This window comes from Takifugu flavidus, chromosome 16 (genome assembly GCF_003711565.1).
Source record: "Takifugu flavidus isolate HTHZ2018 chromosome 16, ASM371156v2, whole genome shotgun sequence".
NCBI lineage: Eukaryota > Metazoa > Chordata > Actinopteri > Tetraodontiformes > Tetraodontidae > Takifugu > Takifugu flavidus.
The window spans coordinates 7,946,921-7,966,049 of record NC_079535.1 but is presented as its reverse complement, the minus strand read 5'-3'; the positions used below and the strand labels follow the sequence as shown (position 1 = coordinate 7,966,049).

Sequence of the window (19,129 nt, the reverse complement as noted above, 5' to 3'; positions counted from 1 at the left end):
TCCTGGACGGATACGAAACAGCCGGGTTTTCCTTCCTGCCAGGCAGTAAACGGCGAGTGGGAACAGGTGAAGGAGTTGACTACCTGGTAGGACGGAAAACCTGGTAGGATCGCGGCCCTCCAGGACCGGGTTTCCATTACTTTTTAATCAATAAAATAACATAGATACAGAAAACTATTTTAGTGACGTAACTAGCTGTAATATTACTTGAATGTTCCCATTTACAGGCGCCTCTGTGGAGGATTTGGACCAAGAATGCATTTAAAAATGACATTTAATACAATGACTCACGCAGACTCACTGGGGATTTCATGTTGCATTTACTGTCAGATAAACGAATGTTAATATTCAGCATTCTGTTATAATATAACAGCATTCCGCAGCTCCAGATGAGCTCACCGCACAGTCTTTTTATGTCATGAGATGTCTTTGTTTCTCTTTCTAAATACAGTATGCACCTTACCAGCGACACAAAAGTGCAGCAGAGCCAAAAAAAAACAACATTTCTCTGTAAATAGGCGGAGCTGGAAAGCAGACATGTTTAATTATAAAAAGCTACAGTAGTGCTGATTCACTTATTCCATTGGGCAAATGAGTACCTGCAGCATGTTCATCAGGCTTAAGCAGTAAAATATATTATTACTTAAAGATGGAAAACCACATTTCGCAGTTTAATATCTCACTGCGGGCTGATGCTGCACATCAGGAGGTCTCCCCCACTACCTTCATCAACTCATCGGGGTGCAAACGAAGGCTTCACATCATTAAAAACTGCCCAAATATGTATAAAAAAAAATCCTTGCATGTGAAGGCAGGTAAGAGATAGAAAAAAAACCACAATTGTGGATCAAGCTTCAGCGAGTATTTACACATAGAAACCAAGCATTGATTTATGGGGGGGGGGGGGGTGACAGGGACAACAATTGGCAGTGAAGGAGTTGACTCATGATCAATAAAAAACAGATTTTAAAGACCTGAAAGCCAAAATGAAAAAGAAAATGTTGGTTTTGACGACGCTTGTCACCTTTAATACACTTTTTCAGTTTCTTTTGCTAATTGAGAAACGGCCTTTATTTTACAGATCAGGACTCAAGAACACTGGGTCAGCAGCCGCATCTAATATCAACTGGTCTTTGTAATTCAGGGTCCTGTCTGATATGTTGATAAGAGGACTTTCCTGAGCTGTAAAATACAAAACAAAGGTTTTGCAAATCAACAGGAGCTTTCATTACACAGTGTTTCTTCTGCTCTTGGACCTCCAGCACAGTTCGGAAGAACCTCTTTGGTTCTTGTCTGCGGTTTAAGTCGACAGGAAGCGTGGAAGCCAAGCTTAACAAATGCAGTCTGAGAATCGGAGCCTTTGGTTCTGTTTAGCTGGAGTTGATCTTCTGATTCACTCGGTTCCAGCTACAGTATGTGAGGGTTTGTAGTGCGACTAATCAAAAGAGGAAAAAGGTATTTTTTGCAACCGCACTGAACCACTGCAACAGTTCATCTCATTTGGGATCTCTGAGCAGACCAGAAATAGAAACCTCATCCTCGTCTTCTGCTGGGTCCGTGGAAGTTTGGTTCGGTTTAGTGCATTTTGGCTTCCTTCAGCAGGGCTTTGGGATCCAACGCAGCCAGAATCCAACAGCATCTGTTTCCCTGTTCCTCACACTATCCTCCACTGCATCACGCTCATGTCCTTCCCCCCGATCGACACCAGGCAGCTGTCGTCGTACAGGAAGCTCACGTTGGTCACGTGACTGCTGTGGCCGCTGTAGAGATGGCTCGGAGCCTGGGGCGTCAAACACAAATTTTGACAAATGACTGACCCTGAGCAGGGTCTCAAAGGCTACCAGGGCGGGTGTTTTGTGTGTTGCCACGTACCCTGAACTGGGAACAAGGGTAGGTGAAGAGATGGACCTTCCCGAAGTCATCTCCAGTCACCAGGAGGCTTTTATCGTGACTCCTGCAGACAGCGTTGACGTCAGTGCCGTCTGAACCGTCAGGCCACAAGCCTGAGGAGAGGGGAGAGGGTCAGGAACGTCAAAGAAAAGGCCATTAAGGATTTAAGATATTGGCAGGAAGCCTCCTGTTACCGAACACTTGGAAGCCCAGGGGGCAGGTGTAGGTGGCCCAGTCGATGTCTCGGGTGGTCTCCACGCTGACCACCTGTTTACACACTGATGGGATCCCTGAGGAAAAAGCACACAACAATCAATTGTTGAATGGAGACAAGCACAAATTTGGAGAATAATCGGAAAAATAAAATGGGAAAAGCTGTCAAAGACTCACAGTAGAGAATCTCATAGTCCCCTGAATTTGACACCAGGTACTGGGAGTCCACCGACCAGTCCAGGTGGGTGATGAAGCTAGAATGACCCTGAGGTGTGACACAAATTCATCAGGTAAGCTTGTGTACAAACCTTATATTTAAAAGGGGACACAGTTCCAGAAGAGAAGTGGCATAAATATGGTTTCTGCGTCCCCACAGCACACGCAGGCTGGAGTCGGCTCGTGTGTTGTTGATCCCTTTACAGCTTCTTCTGGGACATAAAGTGAGCAGAGGGTGTACAAGGGGGGGTGGGGGGGGGGGCTCGAAGACGGCGCCGAGGAGGAACTAATTTTAAAGCGCTGGGAGGAACTAAAAATAAACAAAGCACAGATGAGGGCGGAATATAAATACAGGAGCTCACCGAACATTTCCCCACTCGACTGTATTTCCGCCCATTTTCTGACACAGCATAGATGTAGATGTAGTTGTCATGGGAACCGATGGCCAGGAAGTTACCATCTGAGCAAACAAAAACAGGCAACAAGCTATTTAGAGATTGTGAAGTTGCGTATGATGTGTCACACCTGGAGGAATTCTGTGCCGTGTGATTCTGAATATGCGAAGGCCTGTCGCTCATTACCTGGTCCATATTTCAGGACAGACAGCTGCTCGTTTCCATCCGTGTGCACAGTGACGAGATCCTTGGAGTCCGTGTCGAGAACCAACCACCTGCAGAACCAGCAACAAACACTTCCACATCCTGGTTTTCAGTCTGGTCATTTTAATAATGATTGGAGTCTCAGCTTTGTTTTCTTTTGTTATAGTTGGAGCTGCAAGTTATCACACATTGTAACTCAAAATTGACTATTGATGAGGAGAGGTCTACCGGCCAGTTTGGGTTCCTATGGCAACCACAGCTCCTGATGGATGAAATCCTGCTGACTGAGCAGCATCCTGATATAGACAGACAGAAAATGGAACATAAACACATCAAATCTTGTGTCTTGCTGAATGCATTTTACATTCAAGCGGTTAAACTTTAGTTTACGAGTGTGCAGCATAAACAACAAACAAATATGTCCACTGAATACTTAATAACACATAAAAGTTTTTTTTAAAGTTATTTCTTCCACAGTGAAAAATACATTTTGTCTTGAAAGTGTTTTTTTTCTTGAATTATAATGTAATTATTAACTTAACGCGTTGTTGGGTGCGTCCTCTGTTCGCCCCCAGGGGGCAGTGTTGGCCAACCCTACCTCCATGATCTTGGCCCAGATGAGCTGATGCGAGCTGGAGTCCCACAGGCAGACCTGTCTGTCATAGCCACAGCTCAGGAAGAAAGGCTTCCAGGGGTGAACTGCCAGACCCCACAGCTCATCGGTGTGACCCTGCAGAGGAAAACACACCTCTTAAAAAAAAGTAATGTAATTTGATTAGAATGGATTGCACAACACACATGTATGCAACTTACCTGTGTAATTGAAATAAAATCTCCATCTAAACTGCCTTGCAAAACAAAATTCTTAGTGGTCCCAATGAGCACAGTCTCTCCTCTGCCCTCTGCTATAGTTCTGATGGGGCCGAACAGCTCGGGAACCTGTGAAAACAATGTTAATCTCCGTCAGGTCACATGCAGTCCAACATTTATGGCTTCTGTTTAGGGCAAACAAGACATAAATGATGCATTAGAGCAGAACCTGAGCTCATCCGCTATTATATTTATGATATGATGCAATACTCAGAATACTAAGTGGTCTCCTCAGGCTGGAATGCAAAGGAAGGGTAATACGAGAAGCCTCCATCAAAGGGAAGAGCTGAACATGCAGCTTTTATTACATTCTAACAGTGCATTGATACCCACGATACTGCATAAAATCGTACTGCTGTTTCTATAAACTTATTGAAATACAATTTCCAGCCTTTTCCCCCCACACGCCTGTCCCATTTTCACACTCCATTTTCTTCTTATTTTGCTACAAACAATGCTCCGCGGCTCCTGCTGAGTCGTTCCCACCTCCACTGTCTGTATCTGCTGGTAACTGCTGTCCCAGGAGATGAGCCTGCGGTCTTTTCCTCCAGACAGAAGCGTGCCGTTCCTCAGCATGCACAGGGCAAAGATGCTGCCCTCGTGAGCTCCCTGGATGACATGGCTGATGCGATTAGTGCCTGCGTGACAGAGATGGGATGAGATGGATGAGGCGGTTCAGTTGGTCAGGCAGAAAGGTCGACTGCTTGAAGAGGGCAGATTAACAGACAGGGTGACAGATAGACAGAGAGTGCAGGTTGGAGTTTGATTTCATTTCTAAATGTTGCTTCAGATGTATCTCCCCTCTTTACACCGTGATCCTAAGGTTCTGAATTCATTAACATGCCTTTTCCCCACGCCAGGATGTTCCCGCTCGAGTCTCCAGTGATGGTGTTTCCATTTTCTGCAAATGTCACACACAGCACAAACTTGGGCTTCTCTTGTTTCTGGGGGAAAACACAAGAAATAAATTTAATTCAGTGTGATGTGCTCAGAGCGCACCAGCATAGCATGAGCTCACGGCCCCAGGCCGCCATGATTGAATTAGCGCCGACAAATCGTGAGCTATGGCGTTTTGGTATTGATCTAACATTTGGGAAGCAGTCTGGCGGTGCCTCACCTCAAACAGCCCCTGCTTCTTGACCAGCACGCCTTTCTCCAGGCTCCAGAAATACAGATGAGACTTGCCACATGTCACTATGACGCTGCAGTCTGTCGGGTGGAAGTCCACACCAAACACCGACTCGTTGGAGCACTGAAGGCAGAGGAGATGCTGTCGCTACACGTGCGCATGCAGGATTCTGTTAATATCTTTGTTCTTAACTCACTTTGACTTCAGCCAGTCTGTCCTCTCTCTGCCAGTCCCAGACAGAAAGGACGTGGTCGTTGGAGTCATCGACGGCACACAGCGTGTTTCCTCCATTCTGAAGGTAAAAAGCAGCCATATTCACACATGTTCAGAGCGAAAGTCTCGTGCTCGGCTGTTTCTGTGCTGTTTCCTTACCGACTTGGAGAAAGCCAGGCAGACCAGGGCTCGATCAAAGAAGCCTGAGCCCAGAACATGGAGGGTGTTGAGGCTGACAGAGTCCCAAACACGGACATGAGGAGCCAGCTGCTGTCATGTGGAAAAAGAAAACCAAACCCAAAGTTGTAAATCCAAGACGTCTGTCAATCAGAAACTACAGTAACAGAGCATAAGCCCAGTACAAAGTGATAAAATGTCAGTGTCATTCCTACTTTTCCATCTGGAGTCGTTCCAGCTACCTGTCCAGTTGCTATGGTGATCTTATCAGGGTGGACAGCCAGGCTGGGGAAGAGGAAGATTGGGAAAATGCACATGAAATCGGTAAAAGGCTTTACACATCAAAAGGAGCGCGTGAATAAAGATGAGGGCCGGGCATGGAAGATGAAGGGTTCTGGTGAGAGCCATCCTCTGGCGCGCTCTGTGCTAGTGTGGATGAAACGGCAGTGAGGGTGGTGGGGGGGGGGGGGGGTTAGGGGTGTTAAACACTTTAAAATAGGTTAAAATCAACAGATTATTTTAACACCTCGGCACCGTGCATTTCCTGGCTTCACACTGTGGACTCAACAAGGGAAGAAACGGAGACGTGGGGGGCAGATGTGACTGCATCTGGTCACATGTGGGAGCAGTGCCCGCCGGGCTGGAGCGCGCATGTGCGAGTGTGTGTCTGCGTGCGTGCGTGTCTCACCATTTGATGTCATCTGTGTGTCCTGTGTAGTGCCTCTGCAGCTGCTCGTCCACATTAAACAGGACGACCACTGAAGCGATGAAATACACCGTCTCCCCAGTGGGCAGCAAGTAAAGGTTGGAGCGACAGTCGCGACCACGGTAGCCATAACTGGAGTTTCACCGGGATCAAGGAACAACATGAGAGCTTCAGAAGACAGCAGCAAAGGACAGTCTGGACAGTTAAAGAGGTGGAGAAATCCAGGAGCGTGCACGACCCTCACGTCCCTTCAGATTTAATCTCAGATTAACTAATATCTATTACACCCTATTACACCCTACCAAAACGAACCAAATAGAGGAGCCACTGACACGTTGTGTCCCAGCAGGACAGCTGCAGGACAGACCAGGACAGCTGCAGCTGCGCCCGCTAAATCAGCATCTGAATACATCACGATTATTCGTATATCTGCTAATTCTCTCCACAGTAAAAGAGGAAATGAGCAGTGAAAGGATACACCCAGTCCAGTTTGAGCTTGTTGCCGGGCGGGTCAGCTCTGGCCTCCAGGCAGTAGCTGTCCACTTGATCCTTGGGCAAGAACATGGTGATGGGACGACCCTTCAAGTACATTTTCACATAACCTTCCTCTGGGAAAAACAAAAGAAAGCATCAGTGAGATAATCCAGATCGGGTATATACACATGACTGATTTATCACCACGAGGGTGTAAGATTTTTGTGGATTAATGGCTCAACGTGTGGTAAAAGCGCAGACAGGACGGTGGCTGCTGCTGAGATGATGCATGACAAAGGCTGCTGAATGCGTGGCAGGGTGGACATGAGGGGAGTGATGTGTTTTTGGCACAAAAACGGACTCATTAAAGACAGCGATTTACAGAACAGGCACAAAGAGACAAATCAATGTTTTATCAGACTTTATTAGCCATTAATAAGAAAAAAAAAGATCAACAGGAGTGCAATATGGACCGCAAACACTCGCAGGTGGATATGCAGCTGGTGCTGGCAGAGGTTAACCAACAACAAACGCACAGACAAGCAGGATAATGGACAAGTTATGGAAAAATAAAATAAAAACCCAACCAAACTGAACAAACCGTTAATGCCTATAATACTTATAAACAGGCCCTAAATTCCCCTAACAGGAGGATTTGTCCTAAATCTGTCTGAACTTCAGTGGTAGGACGCTAAACATGACCACGCGTTCCTCACAAACCTTTTTCTGGCTGACTCTAAATCCAACTAGTAACAGATCTGGAAGTACTGGCTTGGAGACTTGACAGGGCTGCGGTAGGAGGGCGTATCGAGTGACGAGTATGATAACAGACTCCCTGACTTCCTCAAGTGCAGGTTAAAACTGGGCGTCTTTCTGCCGGCGCCACTCTTTCTGGACGACCCGGCTTTGCTGCTTTCTGTAGTCTGACGACGGCCTGCAGCTGCTCGGGCCGTCACAGCCGGAGCCACAGGGCCGCCGCTGCTCTCTGTCGGCTGGGCAGAGCAGCTCAGGTAAATCTGCACCGTAACTACAGCACGGATGGGGAAGGGGGGCAAGAACGGAAGAGGGGCGGCGGGGAGGGTTGTGGGGGCCAATCAGGAAGGTGTGAGGAGAAAGAAATATAAACAGACGAAAGTCATATTGTTTTCCTGTTTTTGTTATCTTCAGTACAAAATATCAAATACTGGCTGCAGCTATCAAAATCACACACGGAAAAATGGGGGAAACTATGTTTGGAGTGTTTAAATAATATTAATATTGAAGCCTCTATTCACCAAAATCCTCTTCCTTTAATCCACCTGACACACTCTCTGTGCAACACATCACAAGGAGGTTGACAGAGCTTCACTCAGGACTACATTCCAGTAAAAAAACACCCTTTTGCACTGAAGCGGCATCATAAATTATCCCATTTGCTTCTAAATGCTTCTATTTAAAGTGCAGGGCTGCACTTAAATGCAGTAACAGGCACCAAAGTGGAGGATTTAGAGGGAAAATTCCCCCAAGAATCCAAAGTGAAAATAACAAATAGCACTTTCTGCTTTTCATACACTCAAGTAAAGATAGATTAAAAATCAATATCTTCCTATGAGATATTCCTGAGCTCCAGGTCCCAAAAACACTGATCAAAAAATGTTTTAACTTGAGTATAAAAGATAATGATTCAACGTTAAAGCTGGATATAAAAAGAAATAAGTAATTCCCTTTTAGCACCTACAAATGATGGGAAGACAATAAGATCGGCAGTAAATTCTACAAAGAAGTCTTGGGGGGAAAAAAAGAGGATTTCAGTGTCGCCATGGTGACAGAAGCTAAAAGCACTGCCGTGAGGGAACACACACACGAACTTTGCGTGAACAAGTGTCTTCATCCGCCCTTTAACAGGTGTAGAGAAGCAAACGCTGCACTGGAAGTAAGATATGTGTGTTAGCCTTGGGTAAAGGTAAGGCCGCTTCACACACATGCACACACACACACACAACACACACACACACAACACACACACACACACACACACACACACAGCTGCCCCTGTCTGGACAGCTCCTCGATCGCTACACTGAAGAGACTCCTCAAAGTTCCTGCAGATGATTTTACTCGAATAAAACACGAATAAATGTAACCAGCCATCATGCTTTTATCGTTTATCCGTGTGCAGAGATCAAAGAGCTGTGGAGCCTGGGGGCTTTGGTGGGCGGGGGGGTCAGGGCCATCGGAACAGAGCTGGGGGTGTGGCCTACCTTTGCAGTGGGTCACACGTCGCATTCCTTGTAAAGGTCACAGAGAGAGACAAGCACCAGGTGAGGGATGACACGACTTCCTCACTTCCTGGTCTGTCCTAATGTGAGTGCACTTCCTGTTTCCTGTCTTACGGCAGTTTCTGTGTATTTAAATGTGTTTCATGTTCTGCTCTCTAATTTATGATGACTGATGTATTCTATTCTCTAACTTTTAACTTTTCAGTGATGAGAATGTGGCCTAAAACCTAAATGAAAACTGGATCCAGGTGTGTGCATCCAATAATAAAAGAGCAGCTCAAATGATGCCGGAAGGGAATTTTGATCAATGTTGATTCCAGCGCTGTCGTCTTGTGCATTTCTCAGTTGAACTGAGTCTCATCCTTTTTAGCTTTTTACCATTGCTTTATGAGAAATGATGACTTATGACGCCTAAATAAATAAACCTCCTGGACTAAGAAGACCCGTCGCTGCAATGTTTAGAGACTGCTATCAAATTCATATTAGTATCAGAAAAATCAATTTTATTCTGAATATTACTGATCCATTCCTGTGAAGTGACTGGACTACGAACTTCTGAACAGCTGGCTGCACTTCTACCCAATTAAAAAAAAAACGACTGAAAACACGAGTGCTAAACTGATTAGGTTGAAGCCAATCAAAACAAGAAAGGACAACACTCAACAAAAGATGGATGAAAAGTGGAAATGGGTGGAGGGAACTGGTTACTAATGGGTGAACTGCCTGTGGGATTGGTGTTCAGGACACAGAGTCCCTGAAAGGAACCTTAAATGAACTGAAATCTGAGGTCACTGAGCCGCAGGGAATGACGGCGCTCTCTGGGTTTATGATTACAGGAAACTATCAAACAAATCTTACCTGCGTTGAACACTGGCTCCCTCTGTTTGCTGCAAAGTAAATGGAAGTAAACAGACAGCTGTCATTCAGCATCCTACCTCCAGGTGGACCAAAGATTTTAAAGTGCTTCATAATCAGTCTGACGTATTCCCAGCTGGATAAATCCAGAACAGGAAGACAAAAAAAAAGCTTCCAGTAAGCATGAGAGCACTGGTTTGAATGGAACCGTTACCTGTCGCTCCTTTTCCCGCTGGAGTTGCTCCCCGTGGATCCAGCGCGGGTTCGGTTGCCCTTGGATTCCCCCGAATCTTTCCTAGTGAGAGTCCCCACGTGTTCGTTTGAGTTGGCTCTCCTCACGGTGCTGCGATGAGACAGAAGATGAAACGGGTCGTAAAATTACCGGGCTGCTCGCGAGGAGCGTTTTTAATGAAGGGCTCGTTTATAATTTCCACTCAAGTCAATGAGAAATGAAGTGATTGTGCTTTTCTGGTGATTGAAGGTGCACTGTAACAACAGAACGGTGGAAATCTGCATTTCAGTGGTGCAGACAGCCCCCTATTCACAACAATAAAAAGGCTCCATCAGCAGTCCATTGGCCAGCAGGCCCGGTCACCTAATCCACCCTATGGGAGAGAAGTCCATTCAAACCCTCAAACTGGCCAGTGGCCGTTATCCCTTCTGGAGAGTGTGCATGTTTGTTCACTAAAGAGCAGAATAGAGCTGGATGGGGTGGGGGGGGGGGGGGGGGGGTTGTTGTTTGCCTTATTATCCCATGAGGAATCATAGTAATTGGGCCTCTGGGAACACGGAGAGCATGGCTGTGAGTTTGCTAATGGGAATGTGACCAATTTGCACTTTGGTGGGACAAAAAGTCCCATTTTAAAGGAAAGTGTGGATATTAGGAGTGCATGGAGAAAGTAGTCATTCATTTAGCCAAACGTCCTCTGAGCTGAGGATAATTCTGGAAGCTTTTTAAGCAGTGGAACAGCAAACAAGCAGAAGAAGATATCATTTGACTGGAATGATTCTGCAGAACCTGCGAAAATATTTATTTAATATATATTTTGACAGCTGGACTCATTTAGCTTTTTAAATTATCGATGTCCATGCTGCTGATTTCAGGCTCTTAACATATTTTAAATGCTGCCTGAAAAAGGACGTCAAAATTGGCACTTGTAAGACCCCCACAGTCTGAGTTTGTCCATTTCATCTCCTTTATTTATCACTTCTGAGACAGAGAATTAGTGGAGTGATGTTTACCTCTTGCTGGCCGGTGTGCTGGTGTCCTTCCTGGACCCAGGTCCAGAGGGGGAAGGGAGAGTGCCGCTGGCTTTCTTTGGCAGGACAGTCCCGTTGTTTAGAGTGGACCGCAGGGGCAGGGTCGCAATCATTGGCCTGGCTGGTAAGAAGAAGAGAACCACAGAGGCCACATTCAAACAAAATAGGGAGATTACAATTGTAACACAATGATAAAACAAGGTCATACTTTAAAATTAGATTAAAAAAGAAAGAATAACTAAATGCAAAAATCTATAGAAAAAAGTGGTGTATTTTATCTCTGTAGGCTTTAGGATGTAAAAAGGGTGCATGTTTAGGTGAGATTCTATAATTCCTGTGTGTGGATGCAAACTCTTTAGGGATAAGAGCAGAGAACAATAATGGAACGCAGCCCCGAGTCTGAGTCATCCTCCAGCACCCAAATCAAACTGAAAACCTCATCTGTGGAAAGACTGAAGCTGGCAGCCGCTCAAAATTAGAGTCTGTTTCCATTTCATCATCTCATCGTCCACTGGAGGACACCAGCATCTGTAGTTTCACATGCACTTTCCCCCCCTTCTATGTGGGCGTGGAGGGGGGGGGGGTCAGTATCTGAGGCGCGGCCAACACATGCTGCATTGTTAAGCCACACAGGAAAGTCCTCAAAAATGGCACCGATGAGAACATGTTGGAGTCAGCCTCAAAGAGCAGAAGTAGCAACTCGCCTGTTCGTCTCTTCACACTCACAACCTGTTGACCTCAGGCGGTGCAGTACTAATACTGCGTCTCCTACTTCAGTACACAATGTAGTACCACCAACAGGGCCGCTCAGTGGAGACAAGACTTCACAATCAGCCTACCTGACTTCCCAACACTGCAGTCTGCTGAAGGAGACTTTCTCAGCTTAGCGGGGTCTATTCTCGGGACGCACAGCGCTATTAGCAACGCAGGGCGGGAGAAAAGAGGACAGACGGGGACAGGAAGAGGACAGTGACAGCTCATCAGGAGAGGGAAACCAGGAAAGAGAGAAAACAAAGAGGAAAAGGAGGGAAAAAACACACTTTTTCTGCAGTTTGATGCCCCAAAATAGAGCTAAAACAGCATTAAGCAGCAGGATTTGGTGTGTATTCTACCTTTGGTGGGTCCTCTGCGTGACCCCATGGCCTGCTGCTCCTCAGATACGTTGAGCCGACGCACAACGTCAGCCAGAGCAGACTTCAACAGCTGGATCTCGTCCTCCTGCATCTGGACCCTCTGCTCCAGGGAGGCGATCCGGTCGGTCACCTCCATACTGCTGGCGGCAGACGCGCTGTCATCTGAGGAAAACAGTCGGATTTTAAAAAGCACCGACGGCACCAGCAAATCTTCATTGTCTTTCAGCGAAATTGCAAAATCTGTCACTTGTTTAGCTTAATTTGATTTAAAGATACTCTGGAAAAGTTACCCAAACGGACGACAGTCATTCAAAGTTAGTGTTCACCTGTATTAAATTAGAGCAGCTCAAACCGGATCACAGCCAGTTTCACCAAACACTAAAAAGAACATGAAATAACACTTGTGCTTGCAGATTACGTGTCTTGGCTGTAAAGTGGCGCCCGCGTTTCTAATAAAACCCCCAACGCCGCGCTGCTTACTGTCTGTGTTCACTGAATTTAAACAAACTTAACACAATATTCCCACCCATCCATCTGACGCCCTGGTCCCAGCCTCCCCCCAGGTCCCCTTCATTAGTGACAAATACACACACGCATGCATGGTGCCACGGTGATGGATAAAATATTAATGTAAATCGCTGTTGTGTTCTCCCTGAAGACTGGCAATAACAGCATGATGCATTATGCATCAGAGGGCAGACATCTGCTGATTAGTCAGGCTTGCTTCTTCTTTAAATCTGGGCTAACGTGTTATTTCTTTTGAATTAGGCATAAAAAAACAACATACAGAGTGACTCTTATTGCAGCAGTAATTGTATATATATCAGACATTAGATGTTTTTAATGTAAAACAAGATTAAGCACATAAAGATGTGCAATCTTCATGTGTGTCCATTAAAATTCAGTTATGTTTTAATGTGTAATTTCAGCAATATGCCAAAGGTCAAATCAAGCCAATTGAATTAAAAAGGCAGAAAATGCCGGGGAGGAATTTGGATGGGTGTGTTTAAACGCTGACAAGTTCCATTAGTGATTATGAATTGTTCCAGTCAGGGAGACCCTCCACCAGGCAGGATGGCAAATTGGTGCATTAGCAGACGGGACACTTGTGCTTGTAACGGGAAACGCTTTTGAAAGGCTGAAACATCTAATTATGATTCACAAAGAGAGACATCAGCTCTACAACACACACTCACACTCACACTCACACACACACACACACACACACACACACACACACACACACACACGCTCACACACAGCATCTAAACTAACTACTAACAACTAAATAACTTTCTGTGCCTCCTTTCCACAGACAGAATAGTGTCATCTGACTGTCTGTCTATCAGCCTGCGCATCATTTTAAAACCCACCGGGGCAGGTTAACACCCCCTAATGTGTCCAAGCATGGGTGCAGTGGAGAACAGGAAGGGTGTGGGGGAGCTTCAGCGGGGTCTTTAATTTAATCTAGAAACAAGCGTGTTGAGAGTGTGACACCCCTGGGGACACATTTGCTCTCGAGGCGTCTCTGTCCAGCGGGGCCAAATAACCGAGATGTCAGTGCTCATCCAACTACGCGAACGGACACCGGCCCGCTCACATCGCCTCCGCAGCCGCGTCGACCTTCTTGGGCTCAGCTGGACCTTTCACACCTGTCAGACAGATGTGCAGCTCATTGCGCCGCTGTCAGAGCCTCTGTCGCCATCTTCTCCAGGCAATCTTTCAATAATCGGGAGAACATGGAGGCCGGCTCAGTCCTCTGCCTGCTAACCCTGAGAGGCGCCGCTCCCTGTCACCTACTTCCAGACCACCTCCCTGCCTTAAGTGCCTGTCAGCTCAGCCGCAGCGCGTCAATGAAGGATAAACATAAAAGCAGCCTCTCGTGTAGGCCATTTATCCTGTTTAAAAACTCCCACACACCCACCCTTCCTTCGGTCACCTTGTTCTACAGCCGCCCACCGACCTAAGTGACATCAATAATAGACCATGGAGCTTGCAGGCCCCCTTTTGCTGCCCCTTTCAGCTGTGAAGATCAATAAACTAAGGCTAAAATATTCCTGCGTAAATGCTCACATCCTGATCCGTGCTGGGCTGCGAGTGTTAAAGATCTTCTGCGGCTTCCCCCTGCCGAGCATCGCTGTCAGTCACAGCTACACCTCCAACGGTACAAGAAAAGAGGATACGGATATAAATACACACTCCATGATGACAGAGAAATGATGTGAGGGACGGTTCCCTCTCAGGCTCTCCGGCTGGCAGTGATTGATGGCTGTTTTTCTTTTGCTGTCTGCGGAGGAGCCGGACAATAAAGCTCAATTCCCCCTTTGGTGAGTGTGGATCAGGTTAAACCTTCCCGCAATGAACGCTTTTGATGAACTACGACCCATATTTGGAGAAAAAGGCGACGGATCCCAAACACAAGAGGCAGCAGGAAACTGCCTGACTCAATGTTATGACAGTCATTCCTGTTTTTGGGCGTCGATTACGTTGGATTACGTTGGACAGCTTCACCAACTGTGCTTCATTTCACAACACAGATGCACACAGGCGGGCACAGAAGACCAGAGGGTCACGCTTATTAAACAATCACCCCGATGGAAGTCGAAATCTAATCCCAGTGAAGTGACATGTTGGGTATTATTTATGCCACCATGAAAATAAGGAAATAATTCAGATAGAGATGAGGAAGGTTTGGATAGTGTTTAGATTTAGAACCACGCTGTCAAAAAATACACGAGGATGGTTCTAATGGAACATCAACAAGATCAATGACGTGATGCCTCGATGGGCTCCAGGACTGTTTTTCTTATAGCCGCGTCGTTTTTTTGTCATTCCATCCAAAGAGAGGATAAAGATAAGTGCAAGTGCAGCTAAAAGTACAATACTATGAATACTGGACTTTAATGTTATTCAGCACAGCATATGAAGAGACGGCAGCGTTTGGAAGAATGGGTTCTGTCTGAGGCGCCACTGAAGTCAGCCAGCAGCTGCACCTCAGCAGAATGAAAAATGACCAAACCCAGTGAGTGGCACAGTCACTTAAAGTGCCATTAATCCCACGTGTGACCCCAGGCAGACAGTAGATGACTTGGCGTTGGTGTATTAGCTGATCGACCGAGCGGATAAAGACGGCAGACGTTTGGTTTACAAACGACTTTGGCGGCTTCTGCTGGATGGGAGCTTTGGGGCTATAATTGGACAGAGGTGAATCAGAGGAGAGGAAACCCTCGTGTTCACGAGTAGAGATTAAAGAGGTGTCAGGCAAAGTAAGGTGAGAGAACAATCACGCAATGGCTGAGAGAGTGAGGAAAGAAATACAAGGAAAAAAGTGACTCCGAAGAGAGAACCTGTCTTTTAGGAGCATGTTGCGACCTTCCTACCTCCCATCAGGTTACCCTCAGGTCAAATGGGATGATTCACATCCCTCCTGTTCACTGTCACACACATCAAACTGCATCTTGTAGCATTCAAGATCAGCATTAAGCCACAGAAATGATCATGTGATGTAACATCATCAGCATTTCACTGTGTTAGCTGACAACAACAACGCATCAGCAGATATCTGCTTATCTCGTAAGCATTCCATTAGAGGTGTTTACATGCTATCCTAGCTACCTCAGCCAGCTGATGGCACAATTCCACCCCATAGTGTTAGACACTCCAAAACATTCCCTAGATGACACAATGAACAATTTCAACTTTTCCTTTAAGGTAGAATTTCAAAACATTCCAGAATACCTGTGAGGGTGTTTCTATAGCATCACTTCTGGAGGGATTGCTGCTGCAGAAAAATGAGTGCAGTCGCAACTTGAGGACACCAGCTTGGCCCAAAACCACTGATTCAGGAGAGACCAGGACCTTATCATTATTCTATAAATTGCTTTGCAACCTGCCTTCACCTCATCTCATCTGTCTGACTGATCCACTATCTTGATCCTCCTGCCGGTGGAATCCTGGACGTCAGGGATTCGGTTTCTCCTAACTCATCCTCAGTAACAAATCAAAAAAGGAAGTAAAATGCCTCACAAAAGCTCAAAAGACACATAACTTGTGTAGTGGTTGCTTTGGTTGTCAGTCTAAAATGACATAAAGAGAGTTAAAAGAAATATTAAAGATATAATAAAAGACAAAATATTATCCCAAAAGAAAGGAAAACACAGGTCACTGAGGCAGCTGAGGCATGTATTGTACATTGAATAATCCCTTGGCCCTGCTCTAACCCACACACACACACCCTCTTTCAGTTCTGGAAATGTTTGGAGTTGGTGGGGGATTATTCTGGATGTGGGCAGCTGATCTTGCCTGATGTGAGTGATCCCTACACTCAGGGAGTTGGAGCTTAGCGCAGCAGGGCTGGTTCGTTTCTAACCTCTGTCCCCTCTCACTCGCTCTGCCTCTTTTGCTCCTTTTGCTCATTCCCTCCAATAAAACTGCAGTGGGGCCGATTGTCTTATCGATGCCTGTGAGAATGAGCTTCGTACTGGCCGTTTCTGTGTCCCTGGTGTGCGTCGGCTGCACGTTCCAGAGAAAAGGCCATCTCAATCTTTGAAGTGCTAAGAGTTAACTGCACCCGTTTCACTGTTGGAATTGAATTGCATATGCATGAGGCTTTAAGAAAAAAAGATTAAACAGTGCATGCGTAAATCCCTCCTTCTCTCCGCATGCAGAAAAGGTCAAGGCCGCTCGTGACCCTTAGAGGATGTATTCACTCGTTTTGGAGCGCATCAGCCAAAAAGGGTGATATCAGCCACCGTCCTGAAAGCTTCCCCATCGATGCACCGCTTTGATAGTGTCTCTGTTAGCGTGGCCATGTAAGACAGGGAAACAAAGGACGGTTCTTAATATCTTTTACCAATTTAAGCATATAAACTGCTCATCAGAGGCAGTGACTCTGCACTCCAGGCTCTGACACGAGCCTCTTTCTCACATAAAACCCTGCTTTGTCTGGCAGTAACAAACAAACCACAGGGACAGAGGGCGGGATGCCTGTTCTGATATGTGTGGCGTTTGTGTGTGCATGCATGTGTGGACTCCCTCCAGTTGTTATGGGATACAAGACTTCCGTGCTGTGCACACATGCAGTCTGTGTTCCGGAGACCGTCCTGAGAATTAGCCAAACTTCTATCCACCATCTGGAGAGGAGAGAACATGCAGTGGCTTCACTGGCAGCAGCACAAACCATGACACCATAGATCCGCCATGGGATCAGTTTCTGGTGATGTGTAGGTGTGCAGATAAATCAAAATCACATTCTTTGGCGGGGTGCTTGGAAAGGCCCAAACTCTTTTACATTCAGCCTTTTTCAAAAGTGATTGTGGTCTAAAAAGTGTTTTAGGTCCCAAAATGATCATCTAAATATTATAGTTTCATCATTTTAATCAGAAGTCTGCGCTGGTGATTTCACCTGTAATATCTGGGACATAAAACGTATCCAAACACATTAAAGCAAAAGGAAAAATCAGTGCATTGAAGCGTTTGATGAGCCAGAGATGAAATAACTAAAGTACGTTAATTTGAAAAGAAAGTGCACCAATGAAAGGGCTGATTGTCAAATCACGGGCTTCTACTTTAACGCACGACGGAATTAAATCAAATAATCATGGCCATCCTCTCATCTCTGCACCTGTGTTTGTGATGCATTTTTAATGGAATTTCTGATGGGAGTTCTTGTCTTTTCCCTTCCCATCTGTTACAGTCAGAATACATACAACTGTGGTCACACACACACACACACACCACACACACACGTAGCTTTCCGCCTGGTTCTTTCATTAAGAGCAGATGTAAGAGACCAATTAGGCTGCTGGGTAGCCTCTGGGAGTGCACCTCGGCCACAGAGAGGTTAATTACATCTGCACACGTCAAGCTTGGCCAGGTGAAATGTTGGGGTGCAACCAACAGGCCATCAGAGACCCCCCATCTGTGGAAATGTAAATATAATCAAACCAATACTTGCAATGCTAACGTAATTGATTTTCCCTACCAGACCTCATTTCAATGCTAATTTGAAGCACATTTGAATCATAAAGCGGACTCTCTGATTGGACAGAATGACTTTGCAGGCTAAAAATAATGGCATCTCCCCGGGTTTCTGCTGACTCGTGTGATTTATATCCAGTCGCCCTCCCCCACAGGTAGAACGCTCGGTTGATCTTGGTTAATGTTACCCTGCAGAGCACAAGAATCCCACATGAATCTGTATTTTTATGCATCCCTGACATCCAGATCAAGGACTCAGGCCTACATGTCTTCACTCCAGATCTTTAGATGGTATGAGGGAGAGAGAGGGAGAGAAAGAGAGAGAGAGAACTACCATACAGGGTTTTCTCTTCTGTGTTTGACTGTTAGGAGCATCAGATAAACACAAGCAGAGGCAGTTTATATATTTAGCCCAGGAGCGCACCGCGTACTCCTGCTTTACATGCCTGATTGTTTTAGTGGGTCAGGGGACGAGGCTGTGCAAAACTGTGAAAACTGTGTCAGTGGAGAGGAGACAAGAGCAGGAGATGAGTGCTGGGAAGTGCTGAGTTCATACTGAAAATGCCCGTTGGCTGACCGAGAGGCTGTTTTCCACCAGCGCACTGACTCTGACCTTGTTTTAGAAGAGGGCTATAAAACACTCAAGCCGTACGTGCCAACGCCCATAATATTCATGGGAAATCCAAAGAATAATCAGTTAAGAATGGGCAGAAAATAGCATGAACACTAAAGCTAACATCCTCTTTCTATCTGCTAAGGTCAAAAAGTCATTTGTTTTTCTGTTGTGTGTCTAACTGAGATAGATGCTGCCTAAGAGACATAAATATTACAATAATCCTATTACAGATTCCTGCAGGGCACTAAGAACAGCAAAATCTAATCAACTCTGAGCTTGTCTTTGTCATCTGAAAGAAAACACTTACAATGGAAAGATGGTGTGTCCATTTAAAATTGAGTCACGCACAAGCTTTTATCCTCCCTGCCAGTAGGGGGTGCTATAGTGGCTATGTCATCAAGAAACAGCCAGCTTGCCTCAAACCAGTGTTTAAAATAACCACACGCTGTAACCAATAGCGGATGCTAAAGGCTCCCCTCTACAGCAAAGAAAGAGAAAGAGTGAAAGAGAAAGAGTGAAACTTATCGGAACAAAGGGGAGA

At 45.8% G+C, this 19,129-nt stretch overlaps 1 protein-coding gene across 7 annotated transcripts in view; it reads right to left on the bottom strand.

Moving 5' to 3' along the window:
- Window positions 1-303: 303 nt before the first annotated feature.
- Window positions 304-19,129, bottom strand: part of eml1 (EMAP like 1) — a 29,448-nt gene continuing 10,622 nt past the window's right edge. For 2 of the 7 annotated variants that reach the window (XM_057059167.1, XM_057059164.1), the window contains exons 2-24: window positions 11,973-12,155; window positions 11,700-11,774; window positions 10,843-10,981; window positions 9,815-9,943; window positions 9,604-9,632; window positions 8,728-8,754; window positions 6,492-6,621; window positions 5,996-6,145; window positions 5,523-5,592; window positions 5,290-5,400; window positions 5,114-5,209; window positions 4,906-5,040; window positions 4,633-4,732; window positions 4,275-4,426; window positions 3,732-3,857; window positions 3,517-3,648; window positions 3,147-3,214; window positions 2,901-2,989; window positions 2,682-2,779; window positions 2,281-2,368; window positions 2,085-2,180; window positions 1,873-2,003; window positions 304-1,780 (exon numbers count right to left, since the gene is read on the bottom strand). In XM_057059167.1, the coding sequence (XP_056915147.1) occupies window positions 1,655-1,780; window positions 1,873-2,003; window positions 2,085-2,180; window positions 2,281-2,368; window positions 2,682-2,779; window positions 2,901-2,989; window positions 3,147-3,214; window positions 3,517-3,648; window positions 3,732-3,857; window positions 4,275-4,426; window positions 4,633-4,732; window positions 4,906-5,040; window positions 5,114-5,209; window positions 5,290-5,400; window positions 5,523-5,592; window positions 5,996-6,145; window positions 6,492-6,621; window positions 8,728-8,754; window positions 9,604-9,632; window positions 9,815-9,943; window positions 10,843-10,981; window positions 11,700-11,774; window positions 11,973-12,155 (2,480 nt within the window). In that variant the 3' untranslated portion in view covers window positions 304-1,654. The remainder of the gene's footprint in view (window positions 1,781-1,872; window positions 2,004-2,084; window positions 2,181-2,280; window positions 2,369-2,681; window positions 2,780-2,900; window positions 2,990-3,146; window positions 3,215-3,516; window positions 3,649-3,731; window positions 3,858-4,274; window positions 4,427-4,632; window positions 4,733-4,905; window positions 5,041-5,113; window positions 5,210-5,289; window positions 5,401-5,522; window positions 5,593-5,995; window positions 6,146-6,491; window positions 6,622-8,727; window positions 8,755-9,603; window positions 9,633-9,814; window positions 9,944-10,842; window positions 10,982-11,699; window positions 11,775-11,972; window positions 12,156-19,129) is intronic. The other 5 variants (XM_057059170.1, XM_057059168.1, XM_057059165.1 and 2 more) reach the window with 4 other exon arrangements.